Source organism: Solea senegalensis, linkage group LG9, assembly GCF_019176455.1.
Source record: "Solea senegalensis isolate Sse05_10M linkage group LG9, IFAPA_SoseM_1, whole genome shotgun sequence".
Taxonomy (NCBI): Eukaryota; Metazoa; Chordata; class Actinopteri; order Pleuronectiformes; family Soleidae; genus Solea; species Solea senegalensis.
In genome coordinates, this window is record NC_058029.1 from 20,002,592 (window position 1) to 20,021,200 (window position 18,609).

Here is an 18,609-nt window from a genome sequence, read left to right on the forward strand (position 1 = left end):
CCCCCCCGACTACATCTTGATTCTCCTCTGTAGACTTTCTCGGGGGCTGTGACTTAAGTTTATTATTAGCATCTGTCTCAGCTCTCACTCTCCATTCGTCGTCCTCCTGTCTTTTTGTTCCAATTCTCTCTGTCACTTTTTGTTTTTGTCTTGTACATAAGTGACCTTGCTCTCTTTTTCCAGTGTTTGACTTTTGTTTTTCTTTCTTCCTCTCAAAGGTAATTCTTTTTTTCTTCTTTCTGTCAGTTCTGTGGCTCCACTGTGATGTCGTGGCTCTCCTTCACTCCTTGTCTCTGTTGACAACACTGCAGGCTGTTTATTACTTTGTCAGAAACTGTGTCCTTGTTCATTCTGTTCCATTGCTCTAATATTTTGTCGTCCCCTTGTCTGTTCTCACCACAGTTCTTCACAATCTCTAGTTTTTGTGCTCCTACTGCTTCACTTACCTCTCCTTCACCTCCATCCTCCTCCACCGGAGCTCGACCTGTCTCTGAGCAGCTCTGCACTCGAGCATGATGGGAAAGACAGAGCTGTATTCTCTGTATAAGGGTTTTCTGGACTGTATTTGCCTTTGCCTCTCTGTGAGTATCTCCATTTTCTGGGCATGCGTCAAATGTGCACGGACTCTATTTATCTGCACACATCATTCCACTACCTCTGCATCATGGGTGACTTTTAACCTAAACTTTGACACTTTGCATTGACTCTACATAAGTAAATGTTTTTTTCTTTCAGTTCCACAGTCTTCTAACTACAAGTCACATGCACACAGTGTGTGTTATATGCTTCCGTGCTTTTGCACAGTCTATTTCTTGTCCTACAGTAAGTGTCTCCTCAGCAAATGCTGGGCTTCTGATATTAATAACAGTCTCAGAATGGACACAGACTCGGCTCCTGAAGAAGCCAGAAGACATTTGACAGACATTCCTTATTAGCCTCCTTTAAAACAAACTCATGTCGTCATGAGCAACCTTAATGCACACACTCACACACACTGGTCTCTTTTTAAACGATGGCAGCATCGACACAGCCTGCAGCTGAATGAATGTCTCCTGTGATGCACCTTTGTTTCATTGCGTGTGCATAGATCTGCAAGTTTGAATCATCGTCAGTCTAAGTCAGGTGCAAGGCCAGCTGGTGACTTATACCCTTTTAAGCCTAGAGGTCAGAATATTTTGACCTCTATCTATATCTGGTTTTAGTAACAGTAATAAAGGTGACAGGAATAGGTTGCTCTCTGCCCTAATTTTTTTTGTTTGACATTTTTCAGCGGAGCAGCGAGGAGGATGTGGACACCAACAAGAGGGACACTGAAAATGGTCACCTGATCTATAAAATTGGGGACATCGTTGAAGACCGATGTAGGTAGTAGCTGTGTTAAGAAATGGCAGCTTAAATCATAAATATCTCCAGATTTAATGTACTGTTTCCCCTTAATCTGCCTCACAGATGAGATAGTGGACACTTTGGGTGAGGGGACCTTTGGGAAAGTGGTAGAGTGTGTGGACTTCAACAGGTAATTTGTAAAGCCAAGCCAATGTTTAACATGTGTAATAATTACTGCTTAAAGACATAAATCATTTAAAGTTCATCATGTGGAACAAATAAGTCCTCATTTTAATAAACAGACAACAAGTTACAAAAAAATATACCAGAATATGCAACATCAGTGTACTGTACACACACATAAATGGCTTTGACTGGTCCTCTTAATGATGTGTCCTTCCTGAAATGCATACAACAAGAGAGCTCCAGAATAAATGTACAATTAAAACACCATTAGACCTCAGAAAAATATATATGTACACAACAAATGTGTGTAAATGTGTGAAGGAATCACAGAAGATGATTTTGTTTGAAAATGTAGGAAAGGTCATGTTGCTCTGAAGATCATTAAGAACCAAGAGAAATACAGGGAAGCAGCTAAACTGGAAATCAATGTGCTAGAGACGATCACAGAGAAAGACCCGCACAACAAGCAGTGAGTAGTTTGGGATTTTGATCATTATGTTAAGAAGACGTTTCCATTTTTGTGTCCTATGCGTTTCATCTTTCTTCCCATCAGACACTGCGTGCAGATGCTGGACTGGTTTAACTATTATGGCCACGTTTGCATCTCCTTTGAGCTGCTGTCTCTCAGCACCTTTGACTTCTTGAAGGCAAACAGCTTCACGCCTTATCCCATTAACCAGATCCGACACATGGCTCACCAGATCTGCCACGCTGTCAGCTGTGAGTCCAACTTGCATCACACTGACTGTGCTCTACTCTACCACTGTGCTTTTTCTCTCATTACACACCATTGCCTGTGATGACAGTAAGCAGATAAGAATTCAGTGACAGACAAACACAGTTGAGGATCAGTCTGGATCAGTGGCCAAGTGGAAAGGGAACTTGTCTTGTTGCCAGTTCAAGTCCCCACCAGGTTGAAAGGGCTGGGGTACCCCTGAGCAAGGTACCCAACCCCCATTGCTCCCTTACTCAGTGTGGCAGCCCACTGCTCCTAATTCTAGGATGGGTCAAAATGCAAAGAATAATTTCCCTATTAATAAAGTATCTAAAAAAAACAAACAACCACAGAATATTTATTTTGCTCCGAAGGACCCAAGAAAATAGCACACATACACATTACATTCAACAAGCTATAACCATTATATTTTTGTCACATTTGTCACAAACGTGTGGCCCCCTTATTATTTAGTTAATTGATCATCAAAAAAGTCTTTGCAGCAATTCTAAAAAAAAAACCACCATTGAGTTACCCTAAATACCTACCTACCCACCTACCTACTGACCCTCTACCTACATGTTTCTCTTCCTACTATCCTCCCTACCTAGCTATATACCTATGTAGCTACCTCCCTACTTACCTATTTATCTGTGTCCCTCCCTCCACCCACCCATCAGACATACATGTACATGTACACGATTTCATGTTGTAAAACTATATATACAGTAGAGTCCAGAAGAATAAGTGGATGAAGGATTTAATTCTCATATTCATTGGACAGAATAATATGGAAGAATATTATTATTATTTTTTCCACAAAGTTAGGTCTCACACAAAATGCACATGGATGTCAGACATTTTAACTAACTTAAGATGTGACCAGAGGAGGGCGTTGACCAACCCCTGATGAATCTAAACCTGCGCTCTCTCTCTCTGTGTCTCTCTCTCTCTCTCTCTCTCTCTGTGTCTCTCTCTCTCTCTCTGCAGTTCTCCATGACAACAAGCTCACTCACACTGACCTGAAGCCTGAGAACATCCTCTTTGTCGACTCAGAGTATTCCCTTGTATACAATGCTGAGAAGGTTAGAAACAGCTGGAGACATGAAGGCTGGGACCTTCAGGGGTGAAGAATGAAATCAGAATGTCAAGTCACCAGGGATAAATGCAGGGAGAAGATGCAGATTCCTTTTTATTTGCCCATTTTCATGCAAATTTGTTTCAGCACAACCTGCAATCCACCCACATGGTGGGTACAGACAGGCTTATTTATCCATGCAGATTATGGATTGTGTTTGTTGACACCGGTGTCACAGTGTTTGGAGTCTTTGATGAGTGGAAATCTGTTTTTAAAAATCACTTTTCAGATTGTATTTCCTCTGCCAAGGAGCTTAATTTTTCTGTCTGTGGGCAGCAAAACTCAAAACATAAAAGACACATTTGGATGGAAATTACAGTCGTTATTAGTTATGACACAAGAAAAACATTTATAGGTTTATATCTGGATAAGGATTCAACATTTTAAAAAGAAAAACAGTTAATATTGTAAGATAGAGGACTGTAATTGATACACTGTGGGAAACTGAACAGCCTTAATAGAGGTTTGTACTCTGTGAGTAACTAATTTACATGTCTGATTGACAGTCATTAAAGCTATATATGTAAATACTACTACTACTACTACATATAATGATGTGTTTCCAGCCTTAGTAGTTCTCTGTTATGCTGCACAGCTGTTATAAGTGATAGAAAAGATGTGTGAAAGTACTAAAATAACAAACTCTGGTGATTCTTTCTCTGTGGAGACGTTAGTGTTTCTTCTGTCTTCCTTCAGAAGTGCAGTGAGAGGAGAATAAACAACACCACAGTGCGTCTCATTGACTTTGGCAGCGCCACCTTTGACCATGAACACCACTCTGTTCTCATCTCCACACGTCACTATCGAGCCCCAGAGGTCATTATGGGTAAGACAGGTTGATGCAGACTGGAGACTAATAAGAGAATGTCAGTCCTGTCAAGTTGGTTTGTAAAGGTTTAATCGTCTCCCACAGAGCTGGGTTGGGGTCACCCATGTGATGTCTGGAGCATCGGCTGCATCCTGTTTGAATACTATGAAGGCTTCACACTTTTCCAGGTCACACGTGTGCCTGTGCTGTCATGTGGAAAGTAGCATGGACGTAGTCTTGCTGACTTCTGTTTGTACCTACAGACGCACGACAACAGGGAGCACCTTGCCATGATGGAGAGAATACAGGGACCAATTCCTCAGAGAATGATCCAGAGGAGCGGGTAACTCAGAGCCGAGAATCTGTGAATTGCACTCCAACGCTTTTCCTTTGTCTGAAAACTCTTTATTTCCATGTCAAGGAAGTTCTTCTATCGAGGGCGCCTAGACTGGAATGAGTGTTCCAAGGCTGGACGCTACGTGAAAGCCAAGTACAAACCACTGAGGGTGAGCTTTATTTTATTTATTTATGTATTTATTAGAGTAGTAGTAGAGTAGTGTGACATATTATAGCCATTGGGTAATTAGTTGGGAATGTTGAGTCAGCATTTTCCTGATTATTATTATTAATATTATTATTATTATAGTCATCATCATCTTTTTATTTGGTTGCAATCTCCACTGACATTTTGCATTTCCATCTGTAAATCCTAGACTGATGGAATCAAACAAAATATACAAGTACATATGCAAAAGGAAAACAACAAAATGACAATAACATCGTCAACAAATTAGAAGAAACATAATGTAAAGCAGAGTTCTCAAACCTACTGCCCCCAAACAAATGAATGTGGCCCATCTCTTAACGTTAATGGGTTATTTCTGTTTTTTTTAATTAAAGGATTCATTTAGCATCATAAATAAGATTATATTGTGAACTATCTATTGGTCCATATTGAAAAACAAGCACTTTGATTTTGAAATGATGTGAAATATCATCATAAACGTTATTATTTCCTTTTTTCTCAAAAAGTTTGACTTTGTCTTTTCTTGACTGGCCCCCTACTGACCAAACTAGACGTTCAGTGGCCCCCAGGTCATTTGAGTTTGAGACACCTGACATAAAGTGTCACGATGTTTTTTAAAGAGTTGACATAAACTGTGCTTTTTCGTCATTTGAAATTTGTGTCTGGTTGAATCTGTCACAGTTTACCCTTGAAAATGACATACCTCTCTTTTGTTTTTCAGAAGTACTTGCTGTCACATGGGATGGAACACCACCAGTTCTTCAATCTCCTGGAGAGGATGCTGGAATACGAGCCCTCAAACCGCATTTCTCCTACTTCCGCTCTGTGTCATCCCTTCTTCCTGTCCGTCACTGACCCAGGAAGGAGCCACAGCTGGAGAAACAGCTGCGATATGAGTGGATGACTAAAGAAGTGGTCTGGTCAAATAAGTGGCAACAAACTATGGCAAATCTAAGAGGATTAAAGCAGGGCAGTCTCATATGGTCCATATATGGTCATGTGCATTACTGTGATAAAAAAGTGAGAGCGCATGAAAGATGAGACAGTCTTAAGTGAGGTACAGAACATTTCCCTGACCACGTTTGAATGTTCTGACTCTTTAAAAGGTATTTTCCTGTGTCACTTCTTGTGTTATTTTTGTCTGATAAGAAAGATGCTGAAAAACATGTGATAGCTAGTACGTTACATTATTATTATTGTTGTTGTGCTGCTGGACAGTTGTCTATGTGGAAAATGTTCTGTGCTGCATCATAACATTTTACCTCTGAAGAAATATATACTTGACTTTATCAGAACAGGGTGAAACAAATTTCAACAGCCTGCCAAACGTTTTGTGTCAAACACAAAGTGGTGCAAACTAATGTGACTGGAACTGTGGGGCAAAAACACAGTTGTTGTTTATGTTATTACGCTGCCTTTGTTGGTCTTTGTGAACAGAGACAGTGTAACAGTTGTTGTATGTTGTGTCCTTCGTCTGATACTATCAGACCTGACTGAGGGAGCGTTTGTGTGTATACAGCAGCAGAGCCAAGACGGGCGGGTACGAAAATAATTCTGTGTTTGACAATGATTGGAATCTGACAGACATTTGTGAATATGTGAAGCATTACATTTCCTTTGTATCTCTAAATTTGAAATGATATATATATATGAAATATATATATATATGAAAGGGTTGCATTTGCATTCTGTGAGTCAATTTAATATTATTCCATTATTTTTATTATAGACTGTTTTGTGGAAGGACTTCAGTGATTCATTAAATTGACTTCTTCTGATTTCCATGTTTGTGGCCTCTCGGCACATCTGTGCTTGGCACGTCTCACGTGTCGCATGTTCATGTCCCTGCCATTGACTCGCAGTCGTCCTCTGACAGCGTGATTGAGAGCAGCGACTCAAGGCTGAGCCAACTTTCCTCTTCAGCCTTGGCAGAGCTGAGGGGAACTCAGTGTTGGCATATGTGAGCCTGACTGAATGAGACCTTCGCCTCTAGTGCGAATGTGTGTGTTTTTGTCGGTGCCTGTGTGTGTGTGTGTGTGTGTGTGTGTGTTATACGTGTGGATATAATCTTTCTTGGCAATTCTAAGACTAATTTTAGGCTGTTAATGAGCAAGAATAATGCTCAAATTCAGTTAGAGGAATTTGAGACTTGTTGAAGGAAAGATTTTGTGTTTTTCCTCACAGCTTCTTATTATCTCACCTTTCTTTACATACTTTGTAAGAAATTTCTATTTGTAGTGGAATTGATATAAAGCATCTATACGTGGTACAGATAACATTGCTTTTATCATCCTCAATGATTTTAAAATGGTTCTGCTTGAGAAAAAGACAAATAGTAAAACAGTCCAAGGAACCTGGATGTAAACGATTGATATTACAAATATTTGGTCCAATTTACACACAGACTTAAAGTGAGGAGGACAAGACTGAGCAGTGATCACACAAACAGGCTGACGTGACACCTGCTCCAATAAAATAACGTCAACACAAACACTGTGTGTGTGTGTGTACTTGGTATTCCTGATGTTGTGACCTAATTCTGTGAACACACTCACATTATAGGCACCTGTCTTCCTTATGGGGACAAAAATCAAGGCCCCACAACTTAAATTACTACATTTTAAGGTGAAGACATGTTTTAAAGTTAGGCTGAGGTCAGCGTTAGGATAAGGACCAGTAGTAATTAAGGTTAAGGTTAGAGTTAGTCTCCAGGAGATCAATGTAAGTCCATGCAATGTCCTCTGAGGTCGTGTGTGTGTGTGTGTGTGAGAGAGAGAGACACTGAGAAGACATTGACATTGAGGACTACAAATATACATCATATGCTTTTTCCTTTGTTTCCTCCTGTAGTTGCTGTGGAGATGTTCTGCTGACACTGGACCAACTCAGCTTAACTCCTCTCAGAGAAAACTGACCTCAGATCTGTCACGGAACACTCGTGCAGGTGGAGGCGTGGTGTTTCCTGCTGATCCTGTTAAAGCATTAAAGCAGCCCCAACTGTCAGATAACAACGTACTGTTTCTGTCTGTCTGTCTGTCTGTCTATCTACAGTTAAGAAGCTGAAATATCAGATCATTTATTTTAATAAACACTCAAACAGATTAATCAATTATCCATTAAAAGGAGATTAATTTAGTCCTAGATTATAGTTGGAATGTTGTTACAGCCTTAGTTTGAACCACTGCTTGTTAGAGGCCATTTCAGACCTATAGATTTGGTACATACATACCAGGTAAACACTTCTCTCAGTGTTTGTTGTGGATCCTTGTGATTTATGGCTCAGACTCAGCTCGGTCTTCTTTCAACAGACCACAATAATCAGAAGAAACGGCACATGTTTCACTGGTGCAGAAGCCACACGCACAAAAACATGCTGTCTTTCTTTATCCACAGCCTCGATGGTGACATGTTTGTGTGGTTGGGTAGATGGAGAGGTGTGACCTCACTCTGTCACTTCTTGGACAGTTTTGGCACCTTTTCAGTTCAGTTGTCATTACTTGTTCTTATCTTCCTGTGAGCCAGACACTGCTGTCTCAGGCTGGACTCCCTCCATCCATCCATCCATCCATCCATTCATTCATTCATCCATCCAGCAGGTGTTGTTTAATTTCCTCTTTTCACATTTGTGTTCATCTCTTCATCTCTAGGTACCCAGTCAACCAAACACTGATTATTGTCTTGAAAGGAGCTGCAAAGATGTTGGAGGTTATAACTCACATCACTGCACTTAATTAAAGGAAATCTTTGAAGAGATAGGAAGAACAGTGATGTCAGGCCTGTGAAAACATGTCACTCAACTACATCTTCCTCGCAAACACGTGAGTCATCAGGTGCATTCCCTGCCACGACTAACGAGATTGTCCTCATTAAATCCTTCAAGTGCTAATCTGTATGGGAGATTTGGGGGAAGTGAAGAGTGGAGCGAGTCTCGAGGAGGAAAAGAGGGAAACAGAAGAAGCACAGGCTGGAAACCCGGCAGAGCAAACAGTTATTTTCTCCTGAGAAGGCCGAGGAGCACACACACAGCAGCCTGTGAAGATGGTTTTGTTGTTCCTTTGTGTTTTTGCTAGTTTGCGCTGAAGCTTTAGGAGATTGTGTGAAAGCAGAGGAGACCATCTGGTACTTTATCAGGATTGTGTACGGTGAGCTGTTGGCTGCCTGGGTAAGAAAAGTGTGGCTATTCTAAAAGAACTTCTTTATTTTTAGTTTAATTGTGCATATACTGTGACAGGTGACCCTAAATATTCCCTGTATGTTATATGTTAGTCACTTTTTGTCCTTGTGCAGTTTTTATCTTTCATTTTAAGGACCTTGCGTTCTCTATAGACGACAAACACTTAATCTGACTATGTGTGTTTGAGCCTTGTCTGACAGTCATCCTTGTCTCTGGCAGGTCTCAATCTGGTTCTGTCAGAGCAACACAATATGAGCCAAGGAGAAATCCTTTTCACCTTTTTTCAACTCGAGTTGAAGAAATAAGGGTGGGGTCCTTCCCCGAGAGCTCAGGTGCATCATGGAGTCTGTGCTGAGAATGAAAAAGTCCCTGCAGAGGCCCATCAGGAGGCTGACCAGCTGTGTGTCGGGGATGAAGGAGCGGAGGTTGTGCACCAAACCCAGAAATAAGAGGGGACGAGGTAGAGGAGGCAGAAGTTTGGGGAGGAAGCCCCAACTCCGAACTGCGTATCCCAAAGACCCGATAGTCATCCGCTCGTACCAGGCAGACCTGGAGAAGAAGAGGCGAGTGGATGAAAAAACAGACAGCAACACCTTAATATTACATTAAACCACATTAAAGCTCTGCCGTGAATGTACCTGACTTATATATTATATGGCAACAATTACTTAAGGCTGAAATAGACAAACTTAACGTATCATTATGATTCTAAAACTGATTATCTATGGTGATAGTTATTGAACCCATATCAGCCCTGTTTTCACATTACAACCAGAACTGTATTTCATCTGTTTCTCTGATATCTATCATGTTTTCATGTAAAGATTCTTATTATGACACATATTATTATCAGCATTGTTCTACTGTGGTGGTTATATTTATTTGAACTACTTTATTAAACAGCGTTCCCTTGTGTCTATAGTAATCCATCAGATAATGATTATGTAAAATGATGTACAGTATATTTGTGAACAGTTCAACCATTATCTTTGACATATCATGGAACATCAACCGTAAATGATTAGAACTTTTATGTGACTTAAATACTTCATTCAAAATTCAAAACCAGTGTCAAAACCTGTCTGCACACATTTTGTGAACGTCTGTATTTGTATAAGAAGCGTTAATTAAATTCCGTCTGTGTGGTGTATTAATGTGTGTTTGTGCTGTGTTCACAGGAAGCAGCGGGAGGCGATGAACGCTCAGAAGAATGCGGAGAGAGCAGCGATGAGAGATCATTTCAGGAGAAAATACCAACTGTCTGAGGTCTGTTTTGTCAAACAAGTTGTGTTTACTTTACATTACATTACATGTCATGTAAACTTTACGTTTTCACTGCAGGAAAACACAGCGTCAGAGTGACAACATGTGCACAGTAATTGCTTCTTAGTTTTCCCTGCAATTTCGTCTCCAGGCCTCATTAGGTTTGCTTTCACAACATATTTGAATGACTCTCTGACTTGCCAGATACCAGATTCTTTTGTCGATTCCCTTTCTTACGGCTGCTCCCAGGTAGAGGTTACATAGTGGAATTTTTCATCTTCCCAGTGTCGATTTGGAATATAAAAGCTCTGGTTTCTAAGGGATATTTCAGGTTTATTGAAATATGGTCGTATTAGGCATCGACACTGAGCAAACTGTTTCTATGAGCCCGCCTGTGGCCCGGACACTCTCACTGATAGCATGTCTGCCAGCAGGGGCAGAGGAAAAAAATGGATTTTAGCCACTTAACAAAACACCCACCTTACATAATTGATGAGATCTTAGGTTCCCCGCTCTTCTTTACGGTTAGACAGCTTTTTTTCTGCCAGGAAATGGAAGTTTCTTAACCGCTTACGTCTCAAACCAAAGTCCACAGACGACAGTAGTTGATGATCCACTGCTGCCTCCACCAGTATGTTCACACTGTGTGTAATTTGGGATTGTTTGGATTTACATAAGTAGCACAAACTGACAAAATGAAGCAGCAGTAGATCAGCAGCTCCTCTGTCCTGTGTTTTCTACATAGACTTTACTGCGAGAGATTGAGCAGTTTATAAACTTTGTTGTCCAGGTGGAAGAGCCAGACTCATTGGCATGTAGACTAGCAGAGATGGGAGTCAAACTAATAGACATTCATTATCTTATACCTGTTCTGCAAAGCCAGATCATCTCAACTATCATGACAGTTCTCAAGTTCTGGTGAAAAAATGTGTTTATGTCAGCAAGACAAATACAAAGTAAAGCTGAATTGTGGGAATAATCAAGTGCTCAAACCTTCAACCTTCATCTTCTCGTTTGTTTTTTTTGCCATGATGAAGAGCTCGAAGGACATAAACCACCTGCAGTTTGTTGGAAGAAAAGTGTCACTCCCTCACGAGCTGTCGAAAATCATTCATCCTGAAACCAAAGCCAAGGACGGAGGCTTCAACCTGCTGAGAGCATTTCAAGGCCTCAGTTTTGACACGCCGCTGCTCACGGGGAGGAAAAACAGCAAGACCTCCACTTACACACCTGCAAATGGGGACTCGTGTAGAGTCATGTGACTGACGGGTGATCACAGCGATGATTAGATTTTAATTGAGTCGGTTGTTGAAGGAAACACACAGGAGAAGTACCAGCAGGGACGAATATACTCAGTCATTGTTGCTGCTCAAAGACAAACTGTGCTTTTACCTGTCAGTTTTATATGTATGCACATGAAAACATGTCTGTCACATTTTTACTCAGCTTTAGACAATTCAATCGGCTATGAAATATATTCTGCATATTAGTACAGAGAGTCTTTGCTTTAAGTCTGTCTATTTTAATGTAGTTGTACACATAAGTGTGTATCACCTGTAAGAGAATTAACCCGATTTAGAGTCAGAATATAGTAAAATACAAGTTAAATAAACAGGTAGTATTATTATAATGTAAACTGTTAAATGAACACTCATAATGCTCTAATGTTAAACTATGCTTTATACACTTCAGTGCTTGTTTTGTTTAAAAGACAATACAACAATGATACTATAATATATGTTGTTTAAGTAGTAGTACATGTAATTGCTGCTCTTTAAATAATATACTGTAGATCCAACTGAGTGATCTACACACAAGGAAGGAACCTCAGGGAAACACGTTCACGTTTCACACACTCACACACTCACACAAGTAACATGAATGTAATGCTTTTGTATTTGTGATTAACTGACAAAATAATTAAAAACAGTCTGTTGTTTCTTTGTAAATACTCTCAGAGTTGTACGCCGTCCACTTATAGCGTCTTGTAATGACCTTGTTTACGCAGCATGAAGCCAAACCACAAGCATGCAAGAGCCTTGTAGGTTTTCCAAAGAACAACATGAAGATAAATCTTTTTAGTTGTTAATTGGGCTGATTTCTGGCCTTATGTGGTGTGTGTGTGTGTGTGTGTGTGTGTGTGTTTTGAATCAGCCTGCCACTGTTGTGTTTCTCTTGAACTTTGACCCTCACATCCATAAATCCTAACTTCCTATCAGTTCATCAGAGTGGAAGAACACAGTCAAGGATATCGGGGGTTGGGGTTGGAGGAGGGAAATGACTGTTTGAGTGGGCATCATAACGCTGCATGAGACCAATGGACACATCTAGTTTGGACTATGAGGAGCATGTCCATCCGAGTGACTGGGTCCACCAGAGTGCAGCACACCTGTGGCTCCAGGAGTTTGCTTTTTGGTGTTGCACCACAAAAGGCTCTATGTGTGAGTACATCAGGAGCTGTGGTGGATGGAAAGTTACAGGGGGCCAAAGGAGTTCAGGGTACAGGAGTCAGGAAGAGAGGCGTGGATGGACGGGTGCGGAGCTTTGAGGAGATTCCTCACACAGGGAGGAACGGCTGGATCAACCTGGTGAAGTTCTGGAGAGAAGATTACTTCAAGCAACTCCACAAACACATGGAAAAGACCTTCAAGACCCTTGGGCCCATCTACAGGTAGAGGGAGCAGGGATGGAGTATCACAGGTTTAATGTTTAGAGAGATTTGAGCATAACAACTTGCTTGAATTTAATTAAAGACATTTCACCTCTCACCCAAGAAACTTCTTGGACGAGAGGTGAAAGGTCTTCAAGAAAACACAAGCAAGTCCAGATGCCTACGTCTCCACTAGGGTGCCCAGACTTATTGAATTGTATCGTAATGTAATATCTTGTATAAAGATGAAAGAAGATACTGATACTAGCTTCCTAAGTCCGTTCATGAGTCAGCTTTACACAATCAGAGTATACATTAAAATTCCAGGCTTTTTTCTACCTTTCACTAAATGACTAATGTAATATGTAATATTAGTGAGAAACATGAAACTGGTACTTTTTTAAAAACATGTAATTGTTGTTCATCAGCTGTGCATGTGACTTTACAACATTGCCTTTGTGTGTGTGTGTGTGTGTGTGAAGGGAGCATGTTGGCTCACACAAGAGTGTGAACATCATGATGCCATCCGACATCGCTGAACTGTTTTGCTCAGAGGGCCTGCACCCCCAACGGATGACGCTGCAGCCCTGGGCTACACATCGCGAGATACGCCAGTTCAGCAAGGGAGTCTTCCTCAAGTCAGTAGCACGCCTGTGTAAACACCTGTGTGTCTGTGATTGTGGTTCCCTGTGGTTTTGTGTCTCTTTTGATCTAAATGTCTCAATTCAAGAAGGTTAAAGGGAGTATGAACATCCAAAAAAGAGAGCGAGCGTGAGCTAACCTTGGCTGATGAGGTGTCCACACACTGGCATATCTGACTTATACTTCCTGTCCAATTTCCACTTCCTGTCTTTAATTTAATGCATTTCCTCTACAGAACCTCGTTTTTCTTCTACTCTGGTTGATATTGCATGTTCAAGTAACTCCTCTGGCAACACATGTGTTGAAGTGCTATGAGCTAAATTAGTGGGTGGATGTCAGTGCTTGGTGCAACAGAGGAAAACACCAAAACACAACGTAGAGAGAGTTTGTGAAAATGAAAATGTATCATGTCATATCACTGTCATTTTATGACTTAATACGATATATTTCTTACCTTGACGAGGCTTTTTACATCATCATACGTCATGTGCTATTGTTAAGAGCACAGAAAAAATGAGAAAGGTCAAAGATCAAAGTTTAGGTTAAGATTCAATCAAATGTTCAGGGAAATAAACTCAGATACAACACAAATGTACACAGAATTTTTTTTATTATACCGTGGTTGAGCAGGAGTGAATTTCTCCTCTCCACAGGAACGGTGAGGAGTGGCGAGCGGACCGTCTACTGCTCAACAAGGAGGTGATGATGAGTGCCGCCGTGAAGCGTTTTCTCCCCCTCCTTGATGAAGTGGCGAAGGATTTCTCTCAAATGCTGCAGACGAAGGTCCAGAGGGAGGGAAGAGGAAAGGAGGGAAAACGCAGTCTGACCATTGATCCAAGTCCTGATCTCTTCCGCTTCGCGCTGGAAGGTTGGAGGTCATCATCCCCAGTGATTTGTGACCTGTGGTTTCCTCATGTATTTTTCATGTGTGATTGTGCAGCTGGAGTGTGCAGGGATTCCTGTTCTATTTAAACCAAGGCCAAAAGTTGTTTTTCCTTTTCTAAAGCCAAAGATTTGACTATAGTTATTAGTATTTAATGAGGAGTATTGAGTTGGGATTAGAGAGCTGTCAAAGGGATGGTTTGGTCCAAATGTAATATCTGTTTTTCAACCTTAGCTGACCTTTGTGTCTTCAGGGAGGGGAGGGGATGGATAAAGGCCACCTCCCACTTTTGACAAACATTTATTCAGTGTTACTATGAGCAAGGGTTTAGTCACAAAATGGTGACGCAGGCTGTGACACTTCACACGTCACATAAATTATGCAATCTGCAGGATCATCACCTTTTTCAAATGTTCAAAGGAAAACAAAATCTCACTGCCTCTGCTCTTTCTGGCTTCATTCAGACATTATTCTCACAGTCTAACCTGAGGCATGTATTCTAGATGTTGGAGGTCAAAGAGAACATGCATTTCAAAAATAGAAACCAATCAAAGCCTCTGCATTCCTCAGCCAGGTCTGCTCCTTTCATGTGCCTATCTGCAACGTGCCACATTCACAAGTGTGAATGCTCGTGTGACTCACACTGCACATCTGAGTGAAGTGGAGGAGAGTTGATGACTTTGAGTAATGCCGGTCCTAGCGGAGTGGAGCACACACAGAGCCAGGTGCTAAGCCTGGATAGGAATAGACCAATGAGGAACTATTACAGTCAGTGATGTGTAGTTAATACGACACAGGCACGTCTAATAGGTGCCGAGTGTCTGGTGGACGACAGGCGTGTCCTCTGAGACGCTGTCTCTGTGTGTGCAGTTGCATTTGAAAAATGTTGAATATTTGGTTACAGTTTACTGTAGAATAATAAAAAATAATAATACATGTTATATTTATATATATATTTTATATAGCTACTTTCTAACTTCCCTTCATATATCAATCAAATGCACAAAAGTGAAGATGAAATAAAATTGAAAAATTAGGTAATGTAGTGTAATATTATGGTAAAACCATGTTATTTCAAATGCAATAGTGTAATAAGGAGATAATATTACAGTAATACCATTTTATTTCCAGAGGCATATCCAGACATTACTTTGATAATGACAATTACTACGGGCTACCATCAGTGTAACACATGAAAATATTTGTGAATCAACTTGATAATTATCATATTACAAAGTTAAAATTCATTCTCATTGTTATTATGATGCTATTGTTTGGTTATTATGATATAAATAAGATGAGTTTTAAGTTGTGTTTTAGCATCAAACTTTGGTCTTTGCTGTGAATGTCTGTTAGATATGTGTCACCCTCACCAGCCTGTGCTCCTCCACTCTCCTCCTCCCATGCAGCCAGTTGCCATGTTCTCTATGGAGAGCGCATTGGCCTCTTCTCCTCCTCTCCCTCTCTGGAGTCTCAGAAGTTCATCTGGGCCGTGGAACAAATGCTGGCCACCACGCCTCCTCTCCTTTACCTGCCCCATCGCCTCCTGCTCCGCCTCGGTGCTTCTTTGTGGACCCAGCACGCCACTGCATGGGACCACATCTTCAGTCATGGTACAAAGAGCTGCAGTGATTGGACATTCAAACCCTCTTTAATCATTGTTTTCCTGCTTCATTACTCTCATCTCACCTGACTCTGTCCTGCATCTTGCAGCAGAGACCAGGATCCAGAGAGGGTATCAGCGCCTGTCGTCCCTGCAGGGCAGGAAGTCTGAGGCTGGGGCGGCAGACAGCCAGTACACTGGTGTGCTGGGTCAGCTCATGGAGAAAGGGCAGCTATCTCTGGACCTCATCAAAGCCAACATCACTGAGCTGATGGCAGGAGGGGTCGACACGGTATGTGTGTGTGTGTGTGTGTGTGTGTTTGCTGCCCTGGGCCAGGGTCTCCTTGTCTCTCCCTGACTGATAGTGTGTCTCCTCTGATCTCCTCCTCTGTGCAGACAGCTGTGCCCCTGCAGTTTGCTCTGTTTGAGCTGGGCCGCAATCCAGAGGTGCAGGAGAGGGTGAGGCAGCAGGTGAGAACATCATGGGCCCAGGCTGGTGGTGACCCTCACAAAGCACTGCAGGGGGCGCCACTACTGAAAGGCACAATCAAGGAGATTCTGAGGTACATAAAACTCAAGGCCCTATCTGCACAACATCTGTTGTTCTACCAATTTGTGAGTAAGCACAATTTTCAAACCGTCGCTACAAAGTGCTGTGAGTACAGTCCTTACATAGAACAAGTTTGTGTGTTCAGTGCTGGTGTAATAATAAGGATGGGTTAAATGCAGAAGTGAAATTCATTATCACTGATCAGTGTATGTGTGTGTGTGTGCAAATGTAAGACATTCTACTAATAAGCAGAAATTCAGTTGATTGTTAAACTAGGAAGGCTATAAATATAACCATCTCATCTCATCTCATCTACCAGGTTATACCCGGTGGGAATTTCCGTGCAGCGGATGCCAATCAAAGATATTGTTCTTCAGAATTACCATGTACCTGCTGGGGTGAGTGATTGTAGATTAGCGGCCCAAATCCTTCCGTAAACTAAAAACCTTTCCACAAACACATCAATGAGTGTTTTGACGGTGATGAAATCTGCCCTCAGACGATGGTCCAGGTCTGTCTTTATCCTCTGGGAAGGAGTTCAGATGTGTTTGAGAATCCACTGTGCTTCGACCCCGGCCGGTGGAGCAGCAGCAGAGAGGAAGGACAAAAAGAAGTCTCAGGCTTTCGCTCGCTGTCTTTTGGGTTCGGGGCGAGACAGTGTGTCGGGAGGAGGATTGCTGAGAATGAGATGCAGCTTTTCCTCATGCACGTGAGTGTCAGCAAACAAAAGACAGTGGGAGAGGGTGGCAGAGAATGACTGTGATGTAACACAAAGACAAAGGAGATGGAAGGTGCTGTGCTACAAGGAAGAGTGTACATTTCATAAATATTTCTACATAAACAAATAACAAGGACATCATATTTCCCTTTCATGCGTGGGAAAGGGAGGGGGAATCCTTTGTTTGTTACAATCTGCAGGCTCACTATTATTTCTTACACACTGGACCTTTAATTGTTAATAAGTCACTCCTGATGCCCTTCAAAAAGCTACAACTTAATTAGAAGTCTTTATTAGGACAAAAAGCTACATTGATTTTCTAGGAATTAGTTACGAATGTTAAAAAGCAGTTTACAAATACCTTAAACTTAGGTCAGATGCATTTCAGCCTTTAGGAGATAGAACAACCGGATTAATTAAAGCTCTGAAACGAACAAGGTGTGCTCTCATGTACAACAGTTATCCACAACCCAAAATATGCATCAGCACATTAGTAAATTATTTTATTGAATATTACTAAAGCATTTAAAAGCAGCTTCTACAACCTTAATGAATTATGCCTCACTACTACAACTGGAACATGTTAGATGTACTGAGATTCGTGATGAAAAAAATTATAATCTGGGAATTAATGTCACAAACTAACTATTGACCAAATGTGTCACATTTGTGTAGTGGACTAAAACACACACAAAGAAGTTTTCAGTTGCATTAAATGTAAATCACAAAACAGCTTAATTGCATTACTAGTCTAAAGACAATGTATTTACATTTAAGCCACACATGGTCCTCTTTAATTAGACTTAATACACAATACTGGTTCAAAATATAGTGTAGCATAAATCCCCCGGTGTGTTTATACAATCTCTCTCCCTCCCAAGTCGACAGCAGAGATGCACACAGAGGAGAAAGAAAGAAAGAAAGAAAGAAAGAAAAGAAGAAAACAGGGAGAGAAAAATATTATTAAAATAATGATAATAATAATAATACATACACACATACATATATATATATATATATACTGTACTGTATGTGTGTGAGTGTGTGTAGGATTTACTTTGTCACATCTTCTGGATTAGCCTGATATAATTTAAGGTGGGAGGCCAGGTTACTCTTATGTGCTACTGCCACTTTAAATAAGGTCATAACCTCATGTTTGTATTGTTAGAGATGTGTGTGATTATACATTTTTTATATTTTTTATCTCTTATTTTTGTCCTGATTGTCTAGATCCTGCTGAACTTCCATATCAGCGTGTCGTCCTCAGAGGATATCAAGACCACATACACCCTCATCCTCCTGCCTGAGAAACCACCGAGGATCACCTTCAGCAAGCTCTGACACACACACACACACACACACACACGCTGTTCGACATTCATGACTTGAGGGGACATTGCATTGACTTACATTCATTTCCTGGAGAC

At 41.1% G+C, this 18,609-nt stretch overlaps 3 protein-coding genes across 4 annotated transcripts; all 3 read left to right on the plus strand.

Annotated features, from left to right (window-relative positions):
- Positions 1-221: 221 nt before the first annotated feature.
- Positions 222-7,295, plus strand: clk2b (CDC-like kinase 2b). Of its 2 annotated transcripts, none has more exons than XM_044034447.1 (11): positions 222-581; positions 1,271-1,361; positions 1,450-1,516; positions 1,868-1,981; positions 2,066-2,232; positions 3,218-3,312; positions 4,062-4,191; positions 4,279-4,361; positions 4,437-4,516; positions 4,595-4,679; positions 5,421-7,295. In XM_044034447.1, exons 1-11 carry the CDS (start codon positions 513-515, stop codon positions 5,601-5,603), a joined length of 1,164 nt encoding a protein of 387 aa, XP_043890382.1. In that variant the 5' UTR covers positions 222-512; the 3' UTR covers positions 5,604-7,295. The 2 variants fall into 2 exon arrangements, with proteins under 2 accessions (XP_043890382.1, XP_043890383.1); XM_044034448.1 differs by having other exon boundaries at positions 4,065-4,191.
- A 467-nt stretch (positions 7,296-7,762) lies between these two features.
- si:ch211-81a5.8 (uncharacterized protein LOC560648 homolog) lies at positions 7,763-12,085 on the plus strand. Its single transcript, XM_044034449.1, has 4 exons — positions 7,763-8,861; positions 9,093-9,436; positions 10,052-10,139; positions 11,174-12,085. The coding sequence occupies exons 2-4, from the start codon at positions 9,213-9,215 to the stop codon at positions 11,396-11,398; spliced, it is 537 nt and encodes a 178-aa protein (XP_043890384.1). The 5' UTR covers positions 7,763-8,861; positions 9,093-9,212; the 3' UTR covers positions 11,399-12,085.
- A 315-nt stretch (positions 12,086-12,400) lies between these two features.
- On the plus strand, positions 12,401-18,535 carry LOC122774868 (cytochrome P450 11B, mitochondrial). The gene is made up of 9 exons (XM_044034446.1): positions 12,401-12,807; positions 13,269-13,424; positions 14,082-14,296; positions 15,721-15,924; positions 16,025-16,206; positions 16,311-16,477; positions 16,784-16,862; positions 16,964-17,173; positions 18,413-18,535. Exons 1-9 carry the CDS (start codon positions 12,476-12,478, stop codon positions 18,521-18,523), a joined length of 1,656 nt encoding a protein of 551 aa, XP_043890381.1. The 5' UTR covers positions 12,401-12,475; the 3' UTR covers positions 18,524-18,535.
- Positions 18,536-18,609: the final 74 nt, after the last annotated feature.

Bases quoted from the DNA above. Each gene is read 5' to 3' on its own strand.
- clk2b (XM_044034447.1), top strand. From the start codon at position 513: ATGATGGGAAAGACAGAGCTGTATTCTCTGTATAAGGGTTTTCTGGAC. The intron at 1,982-2,065 runs GTGAGTAGTTTG...TCTTCCCATCAG, and splicing joins AAAGACCCGCACAACAAGCA to ACACTGCGTGCAGATGCTGG. The intron at 4,362-4,436 runs GTCACACGTGTG...TTGTACCTACAG, and splicing joins AAGGCTTCACACTTTTCCAG to ACGCACGACAACAGGGAGCA.
- si:ch211-81a5.8 (XM_044034449.1), top strand. From the start codon at position 9,213: ATGGAGTCTGTGCTGAGAATGAAAAAGTCCCTGCAGAGGCCCATCAGG. The intron at 9,437-10,051 runs GCGAGTGGATGA...CTGTGTTCACAG, and splicing joins GCAGACCTGGAGAAGAAGAG to GAAGCAGCGGGAGGCGATGA. The intron at 10,140-11,173 runs GTCTGTTTTGTC...GCCATGATGAAG, and splicing joins GAAAATACCAACTGTCTGAG to AGCTCGAAGGACATAAACCA.
- LOC122774868 (XM_044034446.1), top strand. From the start codon at position 12,476: ATGAGGAGCATGTCCATCCGAGTGACTGGGTCCACCAGAGTGCAGCAC. The intron at 13,425-14,081 runs GTCAGTAGCACG...TCCTCTCCACAG, and splicing joins AGCAAGGGAGTCTTCCTCAA to GAACGGTGAGGAGTGGCGAG. The intron at 16,863-16,963 runs GTGAGTGATTGT...ATCTGCCCTCAG, and splicing joins ATTACCATGTACCTGCTGGG to ACGATGGTCCAGGTCTGTCT.